The sequence below is a fragment of the Papilio machaon genome, chromosome 14 (genome assembly GCF_912999745.1).
Source record: "Papilio machaon chromosome 14, ilPapMach1.1, whole genome shotgun sequence".
Lineage (NCBI taxonomy): Eukaryota > Metazoa > Arthropoda > Insecta > Lepidoptera > Papilionidae > Papilio > Papilio machaon.
This window is the reverse complement of record NC_059999.1, coordinates 5,755,102-5,776,434: the sequence shown is the minus strand read 5'-3', so window position 1 is coordinate 5,776,434 and position 21,333 is coordinate 5,755,102. Positions and strand designations below refer to the sequence as shown.

At 37.9% G+C, this 21,333-nt stretch overlaps 2 protein-coding genes across 2 annotated transcripts in view; both read left to right on the top strand.

Moving 5' to 3' along the window:
- The window catches only part of LOC106713938 (spectrin beta chain), a 54,656-nt gene extending 41,392 nt beyond the window's left edge, over positions 1-13,264 (top strand). The window contains exons 21-38 of the mRNA XM_045680903.1: positions 168-282; positions 390-514; positions 652-842; positions 932-2,094; positions 2,166-2,427; positions 2,700-2,904; positions 3,082-3,276; positions 3,463-3,642; positions 3,866-4,110; positions 4,613-4,836; positions 5,214-5,410; positions 7,926-8,082; positions 9,141-9,203; positions 10,612-10,743; positions 11,361-11,504; positions 12,220-12,313; positions 12,544-12,723; positions 13,045-13,264. Of these exons, the coding sequence (XP_045536859.1) occupies positions 168-282; positions 390-514; positions 652-842; positions 932-2,094; positions 2,166-2,427; positions 2,700-2,904; positions 3,082-3,276; positions 3,463-3,642; positions 3,866-4,110; positions 4,613-4,836; positions 5,214-5,410; positions 7,926-8,082; positions 9,141-9,203; positions 10,612-10,743; positions 11,361-11,504; positions 12,220-12,313; positions 12,544-12,723; positions 13,045-13,249 (4,077 nt within the window). The 3' untranslated portion in view covers positions 13,250-13,264. The remainder of the gene's footprint in view (positions 1-167; positions 283-389; positions 515-651; positions 843-931; positions 2,095-2,165; positions 2,428-2,699; positions 2,905-3,081; positions 3,277-3,462; positions 3,643-3,865; positions 4,111-4,612; positions 4,837-5,213; positions 5,411-7,925; positions 8,083-9,140; positions 9,204-10,611; positions 10,744-11,360; positions 11,505-12,219; positions 12,314-12,543; positions 12,724-13,044) is intronic.
- A 4,143-nt stretch (positions 13,265-17,407) lies between these two features.
- LOC106713955 (brachyurin) lies at positions 17,408-20,774 on the top strand. Its single transcript, XM_045680978.1, has 7 exons — positions 17,408-17,627; positions 18,142-18,273; positions 18,531-18,684; positions 19,240-19,338; positions 19,923-20,059; positions 20,485-20,541; positions 20,647-20,774. The coding sequence occupies exons 1-7, from the start codon at positions 17,487-17,489 to the stop codon at positions 20,764-20,766; spliced, it is 840 nt and encodes a 279-aa protein (XP_045536934.1). The 5' UTR covers positions 17,408-17,486; the 3' UTR covers positions 20,767-20,774.
- The last annotated feature ends 559 nt before the right edge of the window (positions 20,775-21,333 follow it).

The window sequence follows — 21,333 nt, the reverse complement described above, 5'->3', positions numbered from 1 at the left end:
TTTCTCCTTTATTTTGAGGGAAATTTGTGAATCGCATATTAACCCTGTGACCTGCCGCCATTTCAATACCGCTTTTATTCTATTTTTTTTTAATTGGTATAAAAATAATAAAAAAATCACTGCTCAGCTAATTAAATACGATGATGTTAATATCGTTTGTATAACAGCTGAAGGAGCGCGACTCGAAGCTGGAGGAGGCGGGAGACCTGCACCGCTTCCTGCGCTCCGTCGACCACTTCCAGGCCTGGCTCACCAAGACACAGACAGATGTCGCATCGAAAGGTACGTAAAAAATATTTAAATTAATGGTGCTACAAGCAAATAAATTACAATATGTAAGAGTTTATCAAAGCGGGACAAGTTATATTCAAATATTTACCATTTTTTAGATATACCGTCATCTTTGTCGGAGGCTGAGAAGCTGTTGTCTCAGCACCAGACCATCAAGGAGGAGATCGACAACTACAAAGACGAGTACGCCAAGATGATGGAGTACGGAGAGAAGATCACCGCCGTAAGTACTGACTGACTCATAAAATATTAATCAATTGATAGTCTTATTTAATCAATTGATGATTCATCATTCTGTATTATTCAAATTCCAAACTTAGTTTTTACGATGTATCATGAGTACTGATGTACTGTTCGCAGGAGCCGTCGACGCAAGATGATCCTCAGTACATGTTCCTGCGTGAGCGGCTGAAGGCGCTGCGTGAGGGTTGGGCAGAGCTCCAGCAGATGTGGGAGAACCGTCAGCAGCTGCTGGCCCAGAGCCTCGAGCTGCAGCTGCTGCAGCGCGACGCTCGTCAGGCGGAGGTACTGCTCGCGCACCAGGAGCACAGGTACACACCAAACTTACTGAACATAACTCTACCATACTACAATTCAACGTCAACAGGAAATGATATTAATTAACTGTGTATTGTTAAAGGCTAGCGAAGACTGAACCGCCGACCAACTTGGAACAAGCCGAGAACATGATTAAAGAACATGAAGCATTCCTCACCACGATGGAAGCCAATGACGACAAGATCAACTCTGTCGTCCAGTTCGCAAACCGGCTCGTCGAGGAGAGACATTTCGATGCGGACAAGATCCAGCGCAAGGCCGAGAACATCGATGCCAGGCGCAGTGCCAATAGGGAGAAGGCCCTGCAGCAGATGGAGAAGTTGCAAGACCAGCTGCAGCTGCACCAGTTCCTCCAGGACTGCGACGAGCTCGGGGAATGGGTGCAGGAGAAGAATCTCACGGCGCAGGACGACACTTACCGCTCGGCAAAGACTATCCATTCCAAGTGGACGCGGCATCAGGCCTTCGAGGCGGAGATCGCGGCCAACAAGGAGCGTCTGTTCGCGGTGCAGAATGCCGCCGAGGAACTCATGAAACAGAAGCCCGAGTTCGTTGAAGTTATTTCTCCGAAGATGCACGAGCTGCAAGACCAGTTCGAGAACCTCCAAACTTCGACTAAGGAGAAAGGAGAGCGGCTGTTCGACGCCAACCGCGAGGTGCTCCTGCACCAGACCTGCGACGACATTGACTCCTGGATGAACGAGCTCGAAAAGCAGATCGAGAACACCGATACCGGCACTGATCTGACGTCTGTCAATATTCTCATGCAGAAGCAACAGATGATCGAGACTCAGATGGCCGTCAAGGCGAAGCAGGTCACCGAGCTAGAGACCCAGGCTGAGTACTTGCAGAAGACCGTCCCCGACAAGATGGAGGAGATCAAGGAGAAGAAGAAAACCGTTGAACAGAGATTCGAGCAGCTCAAAGCTCCGCTACTGGAGCGTCAAAGACAACTGGCCAAGAAGAAGGAAGCATTCCAGTTCCGTCGCGACGTCGAGGATGAGAAGTTATGGATCCACGAAAAGATGCCTCTGGCTATGAACTCGGACTTCGGCCACTCGCTGTTCAACGTACAGATGCTACAGAAGAAGAACCAGTCTCTCAAGACGGAGACGGACAACCACGAGCCCAGGATACTGACCGTCATCTCCAATGGACAGAAGCTGATCGACGAGGAGCACGAGGCCTCGCCCGAGTTCAAGCAGCTCATCGATGAGTTGACTGCGCGGTGGCAAGAACTTAAAGGTAAAAATCACTAACATCCTTATATTTAAATTTAAGTATAAAGTTGATTGATTTAATAAAAATACTTCTAGATGCCATCGAGAACCGTAAGAACAACTTGTCACAATGGGAGAAGGCTCAGCAGTATCTGTTCGATGCGAATGAGGCGGAAGCGTGGATGAGCGAGCAGGAGTTATACATGATGGTTGAGGACCGCGGCAAGGACGAGATCTCGGCGCAGAACCTGATGAAGAAGCACGAGATCCTAGAGCAGGCGGTCGACGACTACGCGCAAACTATCCGTCAGCTCGGTGAGACCGTGCGCCAGCTCACCAGCGAGGAACACCCGCTCAGGTAACCTTCGTACTATTTCTTATTTAATAATAACTAGACAAAAGAAATCATTATTTACTTGCTGCACCTTGCATTTAGAAAATGTGTCTTTAAATTCTGAGGGAAGCCTTTGAGTTACAAGTTACAAAGATCTACCACATATTATAATCAAGCATGATCATGAATCACTAATATAGATAATATTATTTGTAATTTTTATCGTCTCTTAAATTATATATTAGTAAAAATTTATTAGCCTAGTATTTTTTTTAAAATATTGTATGTGTGTACAGCGAGCAGATCTCGGTGAAGCAGTCTCAGGTGGACAAGCTGTACGCGGGGCTGAAGGACCTGGCGGGAGAGAGACGCGCCAAGCTGGACGAGGCGCTGCGTCTGTTCCAGCTGTCGCGCGAAGTGGACGACCTCGAGCAGTGGATCACAGAGCGCGAGCTCGTCGCCAGCTCGCAGGAGCTCGGACAGGACTACGACCACGTTACCGTGAGTTTCATCTTATACTGGTTAATCGCTTTTGAGATACAATATCGATATTTTTATTTCATTATGTATAGTTAAAAATCGATCCAGCCTTTCTGGAGTTTATCCGGAACAAACGTGGCTTTGCAAACAAACAGATTTATGCTGACTCTACTGTAAAACCTCCAATGTTTGTTTCAGTTACTTTGGGAACGGTTCAAGGAGTTTGCGCGCGAGACGCAGGCGGTGGGCTCGGAACGTGTGGCGACTGCGGAGCGCATCGCCGACCAGATGATAGCCATGGGCCACTCGGACAACGCCACCATCGCCCAGTGGAAGGAGGGCCTCAAGGAGACCTGGCAGGACCTGCTCGAACTCATCGAGACCAGAACACAGGTCACACAAAGAGAATTTTGACAACCCGCAAAAAAATCAAACTCACCCTCAGAGACGTTAAAAGAGCTCTAAGTGTAGATGGTCTGAGTTCGGCATATAGTAATTTTGTTTACGAAAATTTTTATTTTTACAACTTGTTACAGCGCCATCTATATTCGTATTTAACCTTGCGGTATGTGTTTACAGATGTTGGCGGCGTCGCGGGAACTCCACAAGTACTTCCACGACTGCAAGGACACTCTGCAGCGCGTAAGCGAGAAGGCACGCGGCGTCAGCGACGAGCTGGGCCGCGACGCCATCAGCGTGGGCGCGCTGCAGCGCAAGCACCACAACTTCATGCAGGATCTCAGCACGCTGCAGCAACAGGTCACTGACTCAATTATGTCCACCGTCTCACTATAATTCCAACTTTTACTCATTAATGTTGTCATGTATTTCGAAGACCATGTTCCATCTCCTAACATTATCGATGTTAAAACTGACTGTAAAATTGAGAACAATAGATAGACTCTCATCAGTGGAGAGCACGAGAAGTGTTGCCATTGTTTGGCGGCGTACAAGTATACATAGTGAAGTGATTGTTGTGCAGGTGGAGGCGATCAGCAGCGAATGTTCTCGACTGGGCGCGTCGTACGCAGGCGACAAGGCGCTGGAGATAACGCGGCGGGAGGCGGAGGTGCGCGAGGCGTGGGCGGCGCTGCAGGCCGCGTGCGCCGCACGTCGCGCCAAGCTCGAGGACGCAGACGATCTCTACCGCTTCCTCAGCCAGGTGCGGACACTCGCGCTCTGGATGGACGACGTCGTGCGACAGATGAACACAGGAGAGAAACCCAGGTCGGCGATTAACACTTTATATGTTATAATAATACATAAATTCAATTTTTTCAGCTCCTTTTGTCTATGTATAAATTTAAATGTATGCGACATTAATTGTGTCATTTCCTCTATTTACGCCATGTGTTGCTTAGTTGTTTGAATTATTATAAAAACTAGTGACTCGTCGTCATCAGCTCATTATATGCCCCTTGGGGCTCAAAATAAATAAAATAAAATAAAAATCATTTAATTCAGACCATTATAAGTCCATACATTGTTAGTGAAAATAATACTTATAACTATGTTAGTATAGTTAAGATTACTCAATTTAGTTATTTGTACATGGTATATGGCTCGGATCGAACCTAGACGTTTTAGATTACGGTGCGGTTCGGTCAAGCGATTAACAACTGCGTCATAGACGCTCTGCACTAGTGACTAATTATTGTTAACTTTATTGTATAAAAAATCTTAATCGCTATATTTTTCAATTAAAAATTGACTGACCATCGTTTTACAGAGACGTTAGCGGAGTAGAACTCCTGATGAATAATCACCAGTCGCTGAAGGCGGAGATCGAGACTCGCGAGGACAACTTCGCGGCATGTATATCTCTGGGGCGCGAGCTGCTGGGCCGACAGCACTACGCCTCTGCAGACATCAAGGACAAGCTGCAACAGCTCAACAACCAGCGCAACGCCCTGCTGCGTCGCTGGGAGGAGCGCTGGGAGAACTTACAGCTCAGTTAGTACTACTGCTACTAGAATTGTTATTGTTTACATTGAAAGGGCTGTCGTGGTCTTTACCGTTGCTCTTAATAGCGTAAGAGTCTATTAATAGTTTCTTAAATATACACTAATAACCTCCCTTAGTGACTAATTAAAGAATAAAGTGGTCGGTTAAACCCTCAAGTGTAACTATTTATTAGAGGCATGTATGCTTTTTATTTAATATATTATCTAATTCATGGTAAACAAGTTTTTACTTATTTAGACAAATTTTCCTATAGTAACTAAGTTGCAAGCCGCCGAAAGGACTTTTCGGCACTGTTGTATAGGAACTTTGTCTGTTAATCGTATTAAAAAAGAATTTGAATGAATAAGTGATGTTTATGTGTGCAGTTCTGGAGGTGTACCAGTTCGCTCGCGACGCGGCGGTGGCGGAGGCGTGGCTGATCGCGCAGGAACCGTACCTCATGTCTCAGGAGCTCGGACACACCATCGACGAGGTTGAGAGCCTCATCAAGAAGCACGAGGCCTTCGAGAAGTCCGCCGCCGCGCAGGAGGACCGCTTCTCCGCCCTGCAGCGACTCACCACCGTAAGACAACACGTGCAGCTTGCCGCTTACTGCTCAATACTCATCACACGACACTCACACTCACCACACGACACTCACCACACGACACTCATTGCTCAACACTCATCACACGACACTCAATGCTCAACACTCATCACACAACACTCAATGCTCAACACTCAGCACACGACACTCACTGCTCAACACTCACCACACGAAACTCAATGCTCAACACTCAGCACACGACACTCACTGCTCAACACTCACCACACGAAACTCAATGCTCAACACTCAGCACACGACACTCACTGCTCAACACTGCTCACAGGACACTCACTGCTCCATACTGATCACACATTTCACAATATACAGTATACAGTTCGCTTGCCACTCACGGGTGTTATAAACATAATCATGAAAAAATCTATATATTGATGCAGTAATTATTTTTACTTATAAATAATTTACAACTCTTCACATGGACTTATTAAAAATTTATAAAAAAATCTAATTGAATGTTTCTTTAATTTCGACTTTATTGCATCAATATTTTACTTTAGTACGCTTTGTAGTAAAGCACAATTTCATTTTTTTTATTAAATTAATATGTAAAGTAGTACTTAGATGGATTGATAAGCTTTGCACATATTGCTTGGTGGTTATAGTTTTGATTTTTATCTAATTAATTTTTCTAATTCAACACATAGCTTGAACTGAAAGGTGCGACACTGTGGCCTATTGCACGACCTTGGGATAAATGTGATGAATCCACCTTCCTATACCAACCTCCATCCGTCTCCCACAAGAACACCCAACAAACACTCGAAGTAGCGCCCACAAACATACGACCAGTAGGCGATGTGGTCGAAGATATTATAAGAAATACAGGAAAATATCAAATATCTGAAAAGTTGAAGCTAAAATTGCACGTGAATTATCAAAATAACGAGGCGTCTAAGAACGACTCGTTTCTATGGTCAGTTGTTACTAATAATAGTCTATCTACTATATCAGAAATAAGTAGTCCACCGATGACACCACTAAAATCACCTCTATCTCCAGAGATATATAGCTCAGTTTTCTTTGAATATCCATTTACATATGAAAAACCAGACATTCGATTATCGTGTATAGATTTTATACTTTGGGAGAGATTATCCTATCAATTAGTATATCCGAATGTATCTTTGATCAGACATAATAGTACGGTATCTTCTAAATCTGGCAGCATTAAACGTATAATTAGCAAGATATCGAAGAAAATTAGGCTTTCTGATGATAGTGATAAGAGCGAAATTGCAGTGCTATCATTGCCGGGGCTGAGTTCTCATAGTAAAACTGTAAATGATTTACCTAGAGAAGTGAAACATATTCCTTTGTCCTCTTCCCTGTTGCTTCTCTTCCAAACGAGGAAACTTCTTTTCCCGGAGGGTGCATGGTACTATAACTACTTGGATTGTGTAAGTTTGGTTGTTGGTATTTTGCATGTGATGCATGAAATGCTTTTAATTGCACGACTAATAATTATTAATACGAAAGACGATGGGTGAAGGAATACTCGGTTTGCGAACATGTATTCAAACTTGTATATTTTTTTTATAAGTATTTATTTTCAGTTACTTTATTTATTGATATAAATGTAACAAATTACCATATTATTTATTGTAATTTGTTTTTAAATTGAACCTGAGACAAAAGTCAAGAATGTTCTACAATCAACTCCTATGCTTTGCTAACGTAATAATAACTACTAACGTAATAATAATACTAATTGCATGAGTATGAAATTACCAAAACTTTCTAATAACAATTTTTTTTTAATCTTTTGTACTTGTAGATTATTATCTTTAATGCTATCTTATAAAGGCTTTATGTTTATATTCTTTGATATCTAAATACTAAGTATTTAATGGTAGGTTTCTGAGATCAAAATCTGTATATAAAACATAACGTCATCCCTGTTACTAATATTATAAATGCGAAAGTTTAGATGGATGGATATTTGTTTGAAGGTATCTCCAGAATGTTTCAACGGATATGATTAGAAATTTGGCATGGATATAGAACATAGACTTTTTTTTTATTCCGCGCGAACGGAGTTGCGAGCGACAGCTAGTCTTTGATAAAACAGATAAAACAATATGTTTTAAAAGGACACTTTGGTCTCAGAAACCCACGGTTAATTATTTATATGAAGCCCACTTGACTTTGTAAGTGCTTCTCTCTGTTTTCTTTTCGAACAAAAAACACTACATAAATCATTTAAAAATTCATAGAAAATTTAAACATTTGCATGAAGAAAAAGCGTTATTAAAAATTATAAGAAAGAACTAACTCTAATCTGTCAGACTTGTGATTTTCAGGTTATTTTGAAGTTTCATTTATCCCTTTGAAAAATATGTTTTTGTTTGTCCCTTAGAAAATATTACGTTATCTTAAAGGCCGAGACAATTTCTTTGATCTCGTACAAAAAATAATGATTTCCTTTCAAAATATGTAATGGTTGACTGTATGTAACACACTTGTTGTGGTGCAGTTCGAAGTGAAGGAGATGAAGAGGCGGCAGGAGGCGGCGGAGGCTGCGGAGCGCGAGCGAGTGGAGCGCGAGGCGGCGGCCGCGGCGGAGGCTGCACGCGCCGAGCTGGAGGCGCAGCAGCGCGCCAGCGAGACTGTGGACGCGCCGCAGCCGCACGGTGAGACAACAAGCCTCATACACCTCACACACCTCACACATCTCACACACCAACACTACGTTGCTCACACGACAATAGACAAGTTTTCCTTGTACCACTAAACTTTGTGTGTCTTTGCTTTCATGTTTTAAATTCGAATTCCCTACAACTCGCATGTTTAATCTAAGCATAAAAGTTGCAACCTACCTAAAAACTGAAATCTTTTGGAAACATGTACCTACTCTGAAAATAAAAATACGTGTTTTTACAATATAAAAGTATTTTTAGACAGAAAGTTAGGCATTATTTTTATTAAAAAGTTTTTTTGATATAGAAAACTTGTCTTGTGTCCGGTTTGCATTATACTATAATTCAATTAATTAATCTTAAGTTAATCTTTATCCTTACTCAGAGAACGTGTTTTGAATGTTTCTATACATTTGTAATTATCCCCTCCAGTTACAAAGAAAGATTTAGAGTAGTTACCACTAGTACTAATTTTAATTACATTGTTATGATTGCAATGTCTCGAACCCACTTAATTTTATTTAATAATTAACTTCACTCGTAACTCACAGTTTGTACCTCACTAGCATGTCTTAAATACCTATTTTAGCACTGTAAAATGTTTCTATCCAATTATTATAACAAACATTTCTTATTAAATTTCACCGAATAGCCGATGTATTGCGGATTGCATAACATAATAAACTCAATATGTTACGTAAAAAAACTGTGAGGACAATTATATGAATAAAGACTTGGCACTTTTCGCACAGCGATAGAGACAAAAGGTCTTACGGCATCGCTTGCCGCTTTACATGTTTATTTAAGAAACTATATTTTGCTTACTCAGCCGACAAACGAACGTACGAACTGATGGCACTAAGGCATTAAATACTAAACCACTGCTTTCACTACACAGTTTTATAAATCGAATGTGTTTAGTGGAAATTATGTTTTTCAAAATTGGGGGTTCCGAGGGGTTCGTGTTCGTTGTATTTCGTTTGTTGTGCGAGAGGGCGTGTGATAGAGGGGCGTTAATGACCAATGTGTTGTCCACACATGCACTCGCGTAGTCGTAAGGAGAACGTCCACTAAAGCGGCTGAGAAGGCCCAAGAGCGACCGCATTCCCAGCCAGGTAATGAGAGCGCTTATTATACTACCGATGTTACGATACCCGGCTGTGCGCATGAGCTTTATTACCATAGTTAATAGGGGGTGTCGTCTTCATTTAGTCGGGTAACACCGCGCTCTGACGTAACGCCTACACTTGAAGGGTAGTTTTGTTTTATTTACACACCTCGTAAGCTTTGGAAGATTAGGTTGATTTTTATTTTTGTAGGATTATAAGTAGTCGGGGACGTATTGCACTGATTTTATTTATCGTTGCACGAATTCAGTATTACACGAATCATATTTCTTATTTTACATAGGTGAAGGTGTCCGTTACCAACGGACTGATCATTCATTCCATTTTCTTTAAGGTTTGGGTATAAAATTACACTTTTTATGTTTCATATATATTTTTAAGTATATTTTATACCCAATGCTGTGGTGAATCGCTCGCAAGTCATGTTCAAATGTCTGGCTATATCACCTATGTAACTTATCTATATATTATTTCTTGTATAAATATATAAAGCTAATCACGGTGAAGGTTTGATATATTCTTGTCTATACTGTCTGTCTACACTGTCTCTGTCTTTGGGATACTTCGACAAGCACACGCTTTATCTCTTTTAAGTTTGGACTTGACGAAAGAATTTATAAAACGTTTAATTTATAAGAACCGGAAGAAAATATTCTAAGTCAAGTCTAGACAATAACTGGATCATTCAAGCTAAAGTCGAAGCTAAAAACTCATCAAAATGTGAGTCAAGCTTCAAGTCTTCTGTTTCCAACGCTCTCTGTATAAAGGTAGGTATTCCTGATTAAATTTCTTGTCTGTGAATACAAAGTTTTCTTTATCGCATGGCTTTCTAAGTGTTTTATGTATTTATTTATTATTTACGTATGTGTTCATGGCTTAACTGTTTATTTATTTATTTGTCATTTTTAATATCCATGTCATTGACTAACACGGGGAAATGTTCAATGCATCAGTGTAGTTCATATGTAGGAAAAATTCAGAGCTACTCTATACAATATAGTTGACCGTAACATGGGGAAAATGTAACTCGCGAATCACAATACTGAATTATAGTTCAAAAACTGCTGAGTAACATTATTGTATCACTTGTTCAAATATTACCCTATCTTATAAACCGAAGGTTTAGATAATTATAAAATAAAAAAAAAAATGATATTGTAATAGACAAGTCATAACTCTCTAATAATATATTTGTCTTGTATTATTAAGTAATAATTAAACTTTTTATGCGTAACTTTTTTTACGATGGTTGATTTAAAAAAAAGTTGTGACATTTATGGTATTTTAGTATGATAAATTCAAGTTACGCATAGATAGTCGTAGCATGTAGCAAGTAACGTAGCATGTATGCACGTAGTGTTTAGACGTAACCTAGCACGTAGATGTACGCATGCAGACGCCAGTAGCCCCGCCCCCGAACCCGAGGCCCCGCCCTCGCCTACGTCCACGCCTTCGCCTCCGCCCGCCCAGGACCTTCCCCGCCCCTCCACGTCGAAACCGACGCCCGCTAAACCTGCACGACTCTCCAGTAAGTATACCAATACGTAGATAACTTGCTACGGTTTTATGTTGAGTCGAAACATGAATCAAGTTTTAGATTATTCAGAGAAGGGTAATTAATTTCGTATCCTATAATGTTCTAGTCACTAGTTAATTTAAAGTACGATATTTCTAGTCAATTAACATTTTCGACTTAACATTTACACCGTTTCTACTAAACAGGTGTGTTAATAACTTAATCATTACACATGAGTTGCATGTTAACTCATTAATAACCATGTGTTTACCTGCCATTTTCGTTATTATTATAATTTTTTGTAGAGATAAGAATTAGCATGTCGATGCTTTTGTTTTTTACGCGCCGCAGTTTGTTTTTATGTTGCTTTGAAGTTTTTTCTTTTTCTTTTTATTCCTACCCCTTACCCTTCCACCTCGCCATATCCGTACCCAATTAAATATTTTTAAAATCATCAACGATCAAATTACTTTGCCATCGTGGCGCCATCATTCTATTGGTTTTGATCATTCGAAAATATCCTGCAATTACATAATTTTCTACCGTTCGTTACACCATTGTCCATCCCTTGCCTCATCGCCCCGCCCTCTCCCAATCGCCCCGCCCCCTTGGAGGAGTGTCGAGTGCAGCGGGCGGGTCGAGCTCCACCCCAGCTACGCCGTCGACATCTGGTAAGACGAAGACGCGGTCGCGCAGCAAGTCTCCGTTCCGCAGCTTCCGGTGGCGCACCGCTAAGAAGCTGCTTGCCGGAGCACATCACAGCGACGACGAAGGTACCCCCCTCCCAGCCCCCGTATTATTGATGCCGATGGAATTGTTGCTGTTGGATTGAGTGAAAAAAAAAACAATTTTCATATTTCAATTCAGTGACATTTATAGATTGTGAAGACGTAGTCATCTTAGATAAGTTGTTTTTTACTATGGATTCTATTTCAAATAAAGTCGAGTATATTATTCCTTTTAAATGCACTACAAAAGTAACTGGGTAATGTTTCCCAGTAGAAATACAAAACGTTTTGGGCAACTTTAAATTGAACTAGTATCGATTTAGTTATCCAGTAATATTTAACATTTCATCAGCAACAATTATGTAAGTCATATTTAGCGAATGAAGTTACCAGTGTTTGCTTTCGGTGTGCTATTGTGTTGTCTGCGCATGTAACAAGTATCCCAATACTTGAACGTATGGTCTACGTAAAGGTTAAGGCCCCTACACATCTGTCATATATCATACGAAGAATAACTAAATATATCAAACCTATCATACGTGACATTCAATTATTTCATCTAAATAAGATTTTGTCATTTATATTTAATTTTAATGTAGTTAAGTAATAAGAAATCATTTCTTTTTTTATTTTAATAACTGAATGTATTAAGAAAGAAATGATTCCTTTATTGACGCACCTTATTGACATGTAGCTTTTATCACCGGTTGTTGGCTTCAAATGTTGGTATGTTATGTTACATTGTGAGGGTGTTGTACAGAGGGTGCGAGCCCCGCCGGCGAAGATGAAGGCTTCGAGGGCACCCTGATGCGAAAACACGAGTGGGAGTCGGGCACCAAGCGCGCTTCTAACAGGTCGGTTTGATGAAAATTTCAACTATCTCTTAATGTATAAAAATGTCTTTTGAGAATATACAATAGGATTTTATCTTTAGCTTGAACTTTACTGAAGTATTTTTTCATTATATATATTTTTTATAAAGTATAAAATGTAGCCATTGACAGTAAGTTGATAGATAAACTTATTACAATAGAATTCTCATGTCATATTTTTTTGTAGTAAATAAGGTGGTGTTCGTTGTTAGGTCGTGGGACAAGGTGTACGCGGTGGCGAAGGACGGGCGCATGTCGTTCTACAAGGACCAGAAGTCGTTCCGCGCGACGCCCGAGCAGACATGGCGCGGGGAGCCGCCGCTCGACCTCACCGGCGCCGTCGTCGAGGTCGCCGCCAACTACACCAAGAAGAAGCACGTCTTCCGGCTCAGGTCAGCTCACACATCCACACAACTACGATATACACCACTTGTATGACATATACATAATGTACTACTAGTTGTACCTAAATAAAGTGTCATAATTTTGTGTAATCAGAGTACTGAAGATCCAACACATGATACGCCTCTTCAAAATAGTGATGAAGACGTGCTTGTCAGCAATTTCGTTCAGAATTTTGTCTTTAAAATTTCCCTATTACAGTTGAGATGATTCAAATGACATTCATATTTATTTGAGATTAGTTTTAATATGTTCTTCAATAATGTTGTCATAAGTATGAAGTGCAGAGGTGTACATGTATGTGTGCGCAGACTGGGCAGCGGCGCGGAGTTCCTGCTGCAGGCGCACGACGAGGCGGAGATGTCGGCGTGGCTGGGCGCGCTGTCGGCCCGCCTGGCCGCGCCCACGCCGCGCTCGCACACGCTGCCCGCGCCCTCCGCCGAGCCCAAGCGCCGCTCCTTCTTCACGCTCAAGAAGAAGTCAGTGCAAACGCTCACATTCTTCTACTCACCCTAGACCATTGCATGCGCAAGTCAGTCTCAAACACACACTCTTACACCCCCCTCGCCCCTCCCGCCCACTCACTTTCTCTTTAACCAACTCACTTTTGGTGATTATCTCCTTTCTTCTGTTCTTTTTTCTTCTCTCTCATATCCATTGTTTCCTGTGTATCGTAAAGATCTATCCTAATTACGATCCTTTTTTTAACTTACTATTTAATCATATCTCTTTCTATTCTTTGTAATTCCACTTTAATGTTTACTTCTGTATTTATTTTTCTTCTCTTACGTTGTTTATTTTGTCTTACAAATGATGCCCAGATATTTAATATTTTATTTTTATTTATTTATTTAAAACAGTAATTAAACTCTTTCATTACTTTGCTTCATCATTTTACATACAATCATAATAATGCATGAAAGTTGCATGATTGCATGAAACATTGCATGTTTAACACAATCAGCACATTTATTGTTACCATAATATATCTACAGTGAATTGCCAGCAATCATTGTCAATTTTTAGGGTTGCCATCTAATAATCTAGGGACAGAATTTTTGATTTGTTATGTTTTTTTTGTACATAACTTATACATTAGTAATATTTTTTTTATTTATCACTAAAGTATTCATAGATATACGCGACAATTAAATCAAAAATACAATTTTTGATTAAAGGATTACAGATAAGATAATTTATTTTTATTTTTGTTCGTATCGAATGTTATAAATATTTAAGTTTTTAAAACTTGTTTACATTTTAAAATATATATTATGTAGTTGAATATAATACATAAATATATATTCATTATTATTATATTCATAATAGAAAATATATACATCTTTATATATCTGTGTTTTGTTGGACTTTTGTTTGTTTTACATTTGTTGTATTTTGTTTTAATATTTTAAGTTTGCTTTATCTTTCAAACATAATTTAAAATTAATAAAAATACCCTTTAAAGTTAGTTTTGTAGGTAGCTACTCTATTTTCATGTTTTATTTGTTCCGATGACATTAAAAGCTTGCATTTCTTCATCAAATAGCATGATAGATTATAAATTGAAGCTTTTTAATCATGCTTGAATTGCTTGTCATACCAAACTGTGTTTTCACTGCCGAAACATGTATACAAAATATTGCTATTTCTCTCACTGCTTTCAGAGAAACATGTTTTGTATTGTTTCAGCAAAGGTAATACGCGATTGGTGACTCTATGAGTTAATTTCTTGTGATATCAATTTATTGAACTATGTTCAATTTTCTTATTTAAATAAGAAAATATGCAAACATAATAACTGTTGCACTTTTGAAGTTGTTTTCTAGTTATTGCAATTATTACTGTAATAGTTTATATGAAAATGTTGAAAGTAATTTCTGTCTTTATTAACCGACTTCAAAAATGAGTTCTAATAATGTTATCAATTCGTCTGTGAGTGTTTTTTTTTTATTCGGTAAAAATTTTAAATGTTGAGAAATTAAATCCAAGAACTTTTATGAAACTTAAAATTCTGTTCTTTAAATATTTTGTAGACTAAAGATCATTTTTTTTTTTATTATTAATAGCTGTCGCCCGCGACTCTGTCTGCCCGGAATCAAAAAAAAAAAAAAAACTTAATAAGTAGCCTATGTGTTAATCCAGAGTATGTTCTACATCTATGCCAAATTTCATCATGATCCGTTGAGCCGTTCTGGAGATACCTTCAAACAAACATCCATCCATCTGAACTTTCGCATTTATAATAATATTAGTAAGATTTCATTAGTAACCATTTTTTTGTAATTTTTGTCAATATTAATAAACAATATCTGTCCTATAGCTTATCGGTTAAATAATATAATCTAGATTGATTACTGTTATTTTTATAATCCTAATAAATTAAGTTTTTATCTTAGAACTTAAAAGGGTCATAATAGCTTGCATTTCTAACTGTTCAGATTATTAAATGCACCAGTTAACTAAATCGAAGGAAATTACAATTTTCAATAACAATATGGTTGATAAGTCTTAAATCGTTTTTTATCTATTTTGTATATATTATTTAGCATTACAATACAATACAATACAATATGTATATTGTGTACAGCTGAGCGGACTACGCCACGTTTCGCATTAGCCGCATCCCGCCGGCGCTCAGACTGCGCTCGGACTGCGCTCAGACTGCGCTCGGACTGCGCTCAGACTGCGCTCGGACTGCGCTCAGACTGCGCTCGGACTGCGCTCGGACTGCGTACATTTCTCACGACGCTTGCCGCAGTAAGCTTTGCTAATGACGAAATTGTGTCCCAGCGGCCGCCTTCACTCGAACACATATTTCTTATTATATTATTTTTGTTGCGTACAAATGTAACGTTATTTAAGACTGTTCCACGTTTGTGTGTCTGCGCCCCCCCCCACCCCTCTGTATTTATTGTGCGTGCGCGTGCGCAAGCCACGCCCCCCACCCCCCTAAGTGTAGTTGTTGTGACATGGAAAATTATTCTTTTCGTTATTGAATTAATATTAAATTAAATTAAAAAAAAAATTATAAAGTACATATTTTAAATGCGATGCTATTTATGAATGAAACGAGTTTTAACGTTTAAATTCAGATTGATATTATATACGTATAATTATTTATAAATATATATATGTATACATATATATGTATGTAATTGACATAGAATTATATAATGTAAATTCATTTGAACTAGAAATGTATGACGTTCAACCTTACAATGTATAACTTTCTAGACTTTATTGTATTAACAATAGACAAAGATATCTGAGTGAGTCCAGTCTTAGTCGAGCTCATACACACAACATAATGTAACCGCATTTATAAAACATCCAGTGACATTAACTTTGACATTACTCTGACGGAGTGAAATATTGACGTTTGTAATTTGACTTACGTAACCGTATTTAGTATTAATTTCTTGATATAAAGTGTACTTTCCCTCACTCTGAAGTCGCTCTTCGCTTAAATGTCGCATTTAAATAAAATTTTTATCATAAAAATTTCTCCTTTAGATTGAACATTATAGCGTTTAGATTATTGTGAGGCGGCGATTTCAGAGTGTTTTTGGTATATCTTGTAAGTAATGCTTTATAGCCTCCAATGCGCTTTGATAACTCTTTAAACTACATTATTTCAATTCTTTGACTATTTACTGCCAATATTGTTTTTAATAGACTTTCTTTTTAAGTATTTTTTGACTAAAAAGTTCACTTTTATTAGATTTAACGATCACACATTTTTAGTTCGGTTAACGTATTTTTATTGTATAGAGCGCGTTTGCGTGCGGTGGTCCCTCAGCACCTTCCGGGACCTAGTGCCTAGTGCTTGTCTCGGAGACCTGGATTTATTAAATATCTTTATCCCACCGCATTGCTTTACATCGCGTATATATGCCTATGTTTAAATATTTTTATTTAAAAAAAATTACTTTTTTTGAGGAAAATATAATAAATGATGTTTTCAAAATAAATTTGTATTTTTATTTTGTCCCTGAACGAAAAATTCTTAATGTTATTGATTAATTAAACAATTAACGTTTTAATTCAGATGTAAGGTTTACCGATAGATAAATCGATGGCCCAAGGGATAATGTGCAAATTGACAACTTTTCAGGAGAGGCTTTTAAAACTTCCACTATATAGGTCGCATTGGCTCTTTAACTTCAGCAAAAAATAACATTTACACCTACAAATGTGTACTTTGTTTCGTGCATGTTATTAACTAAACTTAAGGTAGCTAAACGCAGAAAAATAAAAATCATTTTTTTGCGTCATCTTAGTAATAATTTGGTTAGTATCTCAGAATTTGGAACTGTTAAAAACTCTTATAAATTTGTATTTTGACAAAATAACTCGAAATTTAAAAGATGGATAGTTTCAGTTTTCACTAAAATGGTGTTCTAAAAAAATCAAATTCAGCTCTATGAAAATTAAATAAAAATACTGGCCATTGGATGATTATAAGTAATTATTACAACTAATAGATTATTAATTTGCAAAATAAAATATATAAAAGTCCGAGTCTAAATTGTAAAGTGAAATAGAGAAATAATTTTACATACCTACGTAAAAAATGTCTATCTTATCCATCGACACGGAGATGACGTTCCTATTTACGTGTACGATTTACCTCTATAGATAATCAATAATATTATCACAAATCAAGATAAAAAAGTAAGTTTCTCACACTCTCTAACATTTTTTAGATATTTCAAATACAGTTTATAACTAAACTTGTTATAAATCTGTTAAGATGTTTGCAAAGTTGGTGGTATTTTCTTTATTAGTAACCTTTAGTGCAACAGATGATTGTTCAGAAGGTAATTGTGTTACGAAGAAAAATGCAAGGATGATAGGCGGGATTATAAGTGAAGCTAATTCCAGACCATTTCAAGTAAGTTAAATTATAATTTTTTATTGTGACTAGCAATCACATTTGCCATGACCACAAGATTCTAAAGATGTATCGTTTTGTGTAAGACGGGTGTGTGTGGTAAAAAAGACTATAAAAATGTAGAGCAAAAGAAAGAGTGGGAGTCGTTAAGATTCGGAAGGAATAGTCTAGTCTAGATAAGATCTGAATTTAAGAAACCATTGCAATAGTAGAGACTGGATCACAAAAACAACATGTATTATATTATTATCTAAACCGACTAATGTATATAATATTGAGAAAAAAAAATCGTACACGTAATGTAAATGTGTTGATAACGAAAAAACTATTTTTAAAATTTTTGTGTGAATGTGTGTCCACAAAACCGCATTTGTTTTGGGTAATCTCCAAAACCGTTGTACCGATTTCGACAAAAATGATGGGAAGGTATTTACTTTTTTGCGCTGACGAAGTTGCAGGTGACTGTTAGTATTTTATACAAATAGTTGTATGATTAAACAATCGAACGGTGTAGGTAGCTCTGTTATTGCGTGTTGGTGTGAACGGCGAGCAAGGCTTCTGCGGCGGCGCGCTGGTGCATGCAGAGTGGGTGCTCACCGCCGCGCATTGCTGCTTCCACAACGACCAACAAGTCGACAATGTACAGGTAGCGGGACAGGACACATCTAAGTATCACTTATAAAATATTTGACTACGTGAACTTAGGGTTGGATTTTCAATTGAGGCAGTAAGTTGAGTAAGAGCCAAACGGTTGTCACTGAGAAAAATTTGGCTACCCTAAGTTCTATCTTCAAAAATATATTTAAAAAAAACAGTAATACTTCCAACTACAACGTTTTGCAACGATATCTAAACTGATATATAAGACATATGTTTTAAGAGTGTTAATCGTACGTACTGCAGGCGGTACTCGGCGCGCACTCCCTGTACGACCGCTACGAGAACGGGCGCCGCATTGTGAACATAGCAGAAGTGATACCGCATCCTGACTTCGTGCCTGACACCTTCGCTAATGACATTGCACTTCTCAAGCTCGCCAATACTATACAACTCACCGGTGACTGGTTTTATCATAACCTTACTTATAAGGGGAAAACGAACGGTGGCATTCGAAACAATAAAGAGTTCTAAAGTTATTTCATTTTTTTTAAATGGGCAAAAGTATTGCGTGTCCCTATTATTATTTTTTTCATCAACAAGTCTAATTATTGAACTTTTGTATCGTTATGCTTCTGTTACAAGATAAAAAAAATATTGAACGTTCTCCTAAAATATACCTTTCTCAGGCTTTGTGATATGACTCGAATATTCTAGATACTTCTTAAAACAAAAACAAACAAATCGCCAAAGGTAAAAAAAAATATTATGGATTAACTTTATTTATCAAGAACATCAATAATAATTTAAAATTAAAAGAATTTTATCTGGTCATCTGCAGCGCGAACGTACGATACGCAATACGGATTAATTTTCGGATTTATTATCACAATTAAATTAATCCACAGATAAATAAGTAAACATGCATTGATTCTAAAATACAATTTAAATTTACAACGTTTTATTATTAAAGGCTACTTTTTATTTAAAGGTAACAATTTTACACACTTTACAGAGACAATAGAAACAGTTCGTTTGCCGTACCTGAGGATATCTTCGTATAACTTCGCGGGCATGGGCGCTGTCGCCTCCGGCTGGGGGATAGCCGCAGAAGGTGAATTTTAACTATAATTATAGCTTATATCATAACAAATCTCTTTCCTTTTCTCACGTATATAGGGTCAATAACATGTACCAATCTATACATATTAATTAAATTGGAGTGTCTGTATGTAATATGTAAAAAAAATCATTATTTTTATATCACATTACACAATCATATTACACATGATGTATTTGCGTAGCTGATTATGAAAAACCGAATTTTAAATTTTTTATCGGTCTGTATGTCTGTCTGCAAGGTCGCGTTTGTTCCGGGTAATCTCCGGAACAGTTAGACCGATTTTGACGGGAATGTAGTTGATGGTAGCGAAAATATTACCAAAATATTATAGGCTTATTTTTTAATTCCCCGCTGAACAAGACGCGAGCGAGCGCTTGTATACGTACTTCTATCCCTTACACATATCATCTTCCATACAATTATTTACTTCCTTCAGTCCGTCTTTACCGACTTTTGCTCGCTCATGGACTAGGATAGGATACATAGGATATGTATGAGCTGAAAACTAGTTACATACTACGAGTATTAGACCTAGGTACAGTTTTGTTAAAAAAACATACTATCTACCACTCCAGGTGTGACGTTCGTATCGCCAACGCTTCGTGAGAAGCTGATGACGGTGATGACGGACCCACTTTGCAACACGTCCTACTTCGGCCAGCTGCCGGCCAACACTGTCTGCGGGTACAGCGGATTGGCCGGCACTTGTAAGGTTAGTCAGCTCATCTATAGACCAGGCATCGTACAGGATCCCGATTGGCCCAGATACTGCTGGCGAGAGTGGAGTAAGTAAGTATAGACCATGGTCTGTCACTGCGAGCCCTCTAGCGAATCTGTCCGTATAATTGAGGCCATGGCTGACGATGAATAAAGTGCGTTAGGATTTTTTGTGGAACAACGTCTGATATAGCTGCAACCCATAGATGGATAGCAACCCTGGAAGTCTAAGGCCTGGTCTACGACAGACTAGTGAGGGCATGGTTTGTGTTATGTCACTTCAAATATCATACTTGTCATATTTCTGATTCATTTATTTTTTCTTCTCCCCTTTCCTCTATGAACAGTGATATTCATATCTAAAGGCCTTAGATTATTAGTTAATCAATTAAAGATGTTGGAAAATTTAAATATTTTCAGGGCGATAATGGAGGTCCTTTAACAATCGTCTATAATGCAACTGAAGAAACTATTTTGGTAAGTATAATGTGTACTTATATTATGCGTGCATATATTTTCATTAACGTTTAAGAACAGAAAACCAAATTAAATTGACCTCTTGTACGTATTATTAACAATTAGATCGGGGTGGCTTCGTTCGTTGGCGCAGGCGGCTGCAGTGATGACGTGCCCTCCGTCTTCACACGCGTCCAGCGTTACTTGACCTGGATCAGTGACGTCACAGGAATCGTCATAGACTAAGATCTAGAGCTGTAATAAATTTTATCTGTGAATTTTTTTTATTAGCTCTAGCTAATAAGTACGAATATAAACAATGTAAGAAATACGAATATATTTTTAACAATATTTAATTGCAAGAAATGTAAATAAATAAGTAAATAAAGTTTTTATATATTAAAAGATTGGTTACATTTCGAGTACGTTTTGTTATTTAAAAACTTCTTTATGTCAATGCTGTGTAAAAAGTCGATATCTTATTTTACGTGTTTATGGGATTGTACCAAGTCACAATTCACGTCTTTTTAACGTTTGCTTTAAAGTAAAATAAAACGCGATAAAAATTGACAAAACAATTGATATGTTAAATGATAATAAACAGCTATTAAAACTTTACAAATCGTATATCTAATTATTTTCAGTCCGAATTTACATTACCATTTGATAAATCAATCTGAACTTGTATAATTAAATCACTCTTAGTAATTAATCAGATTAGATTAATTAATCTGGGATTAAATCTTTGATTTAAATAATTTTGTAAATGTTTTTTATCATAATGAATCGATAATAAGAATGTATATAAGGTAG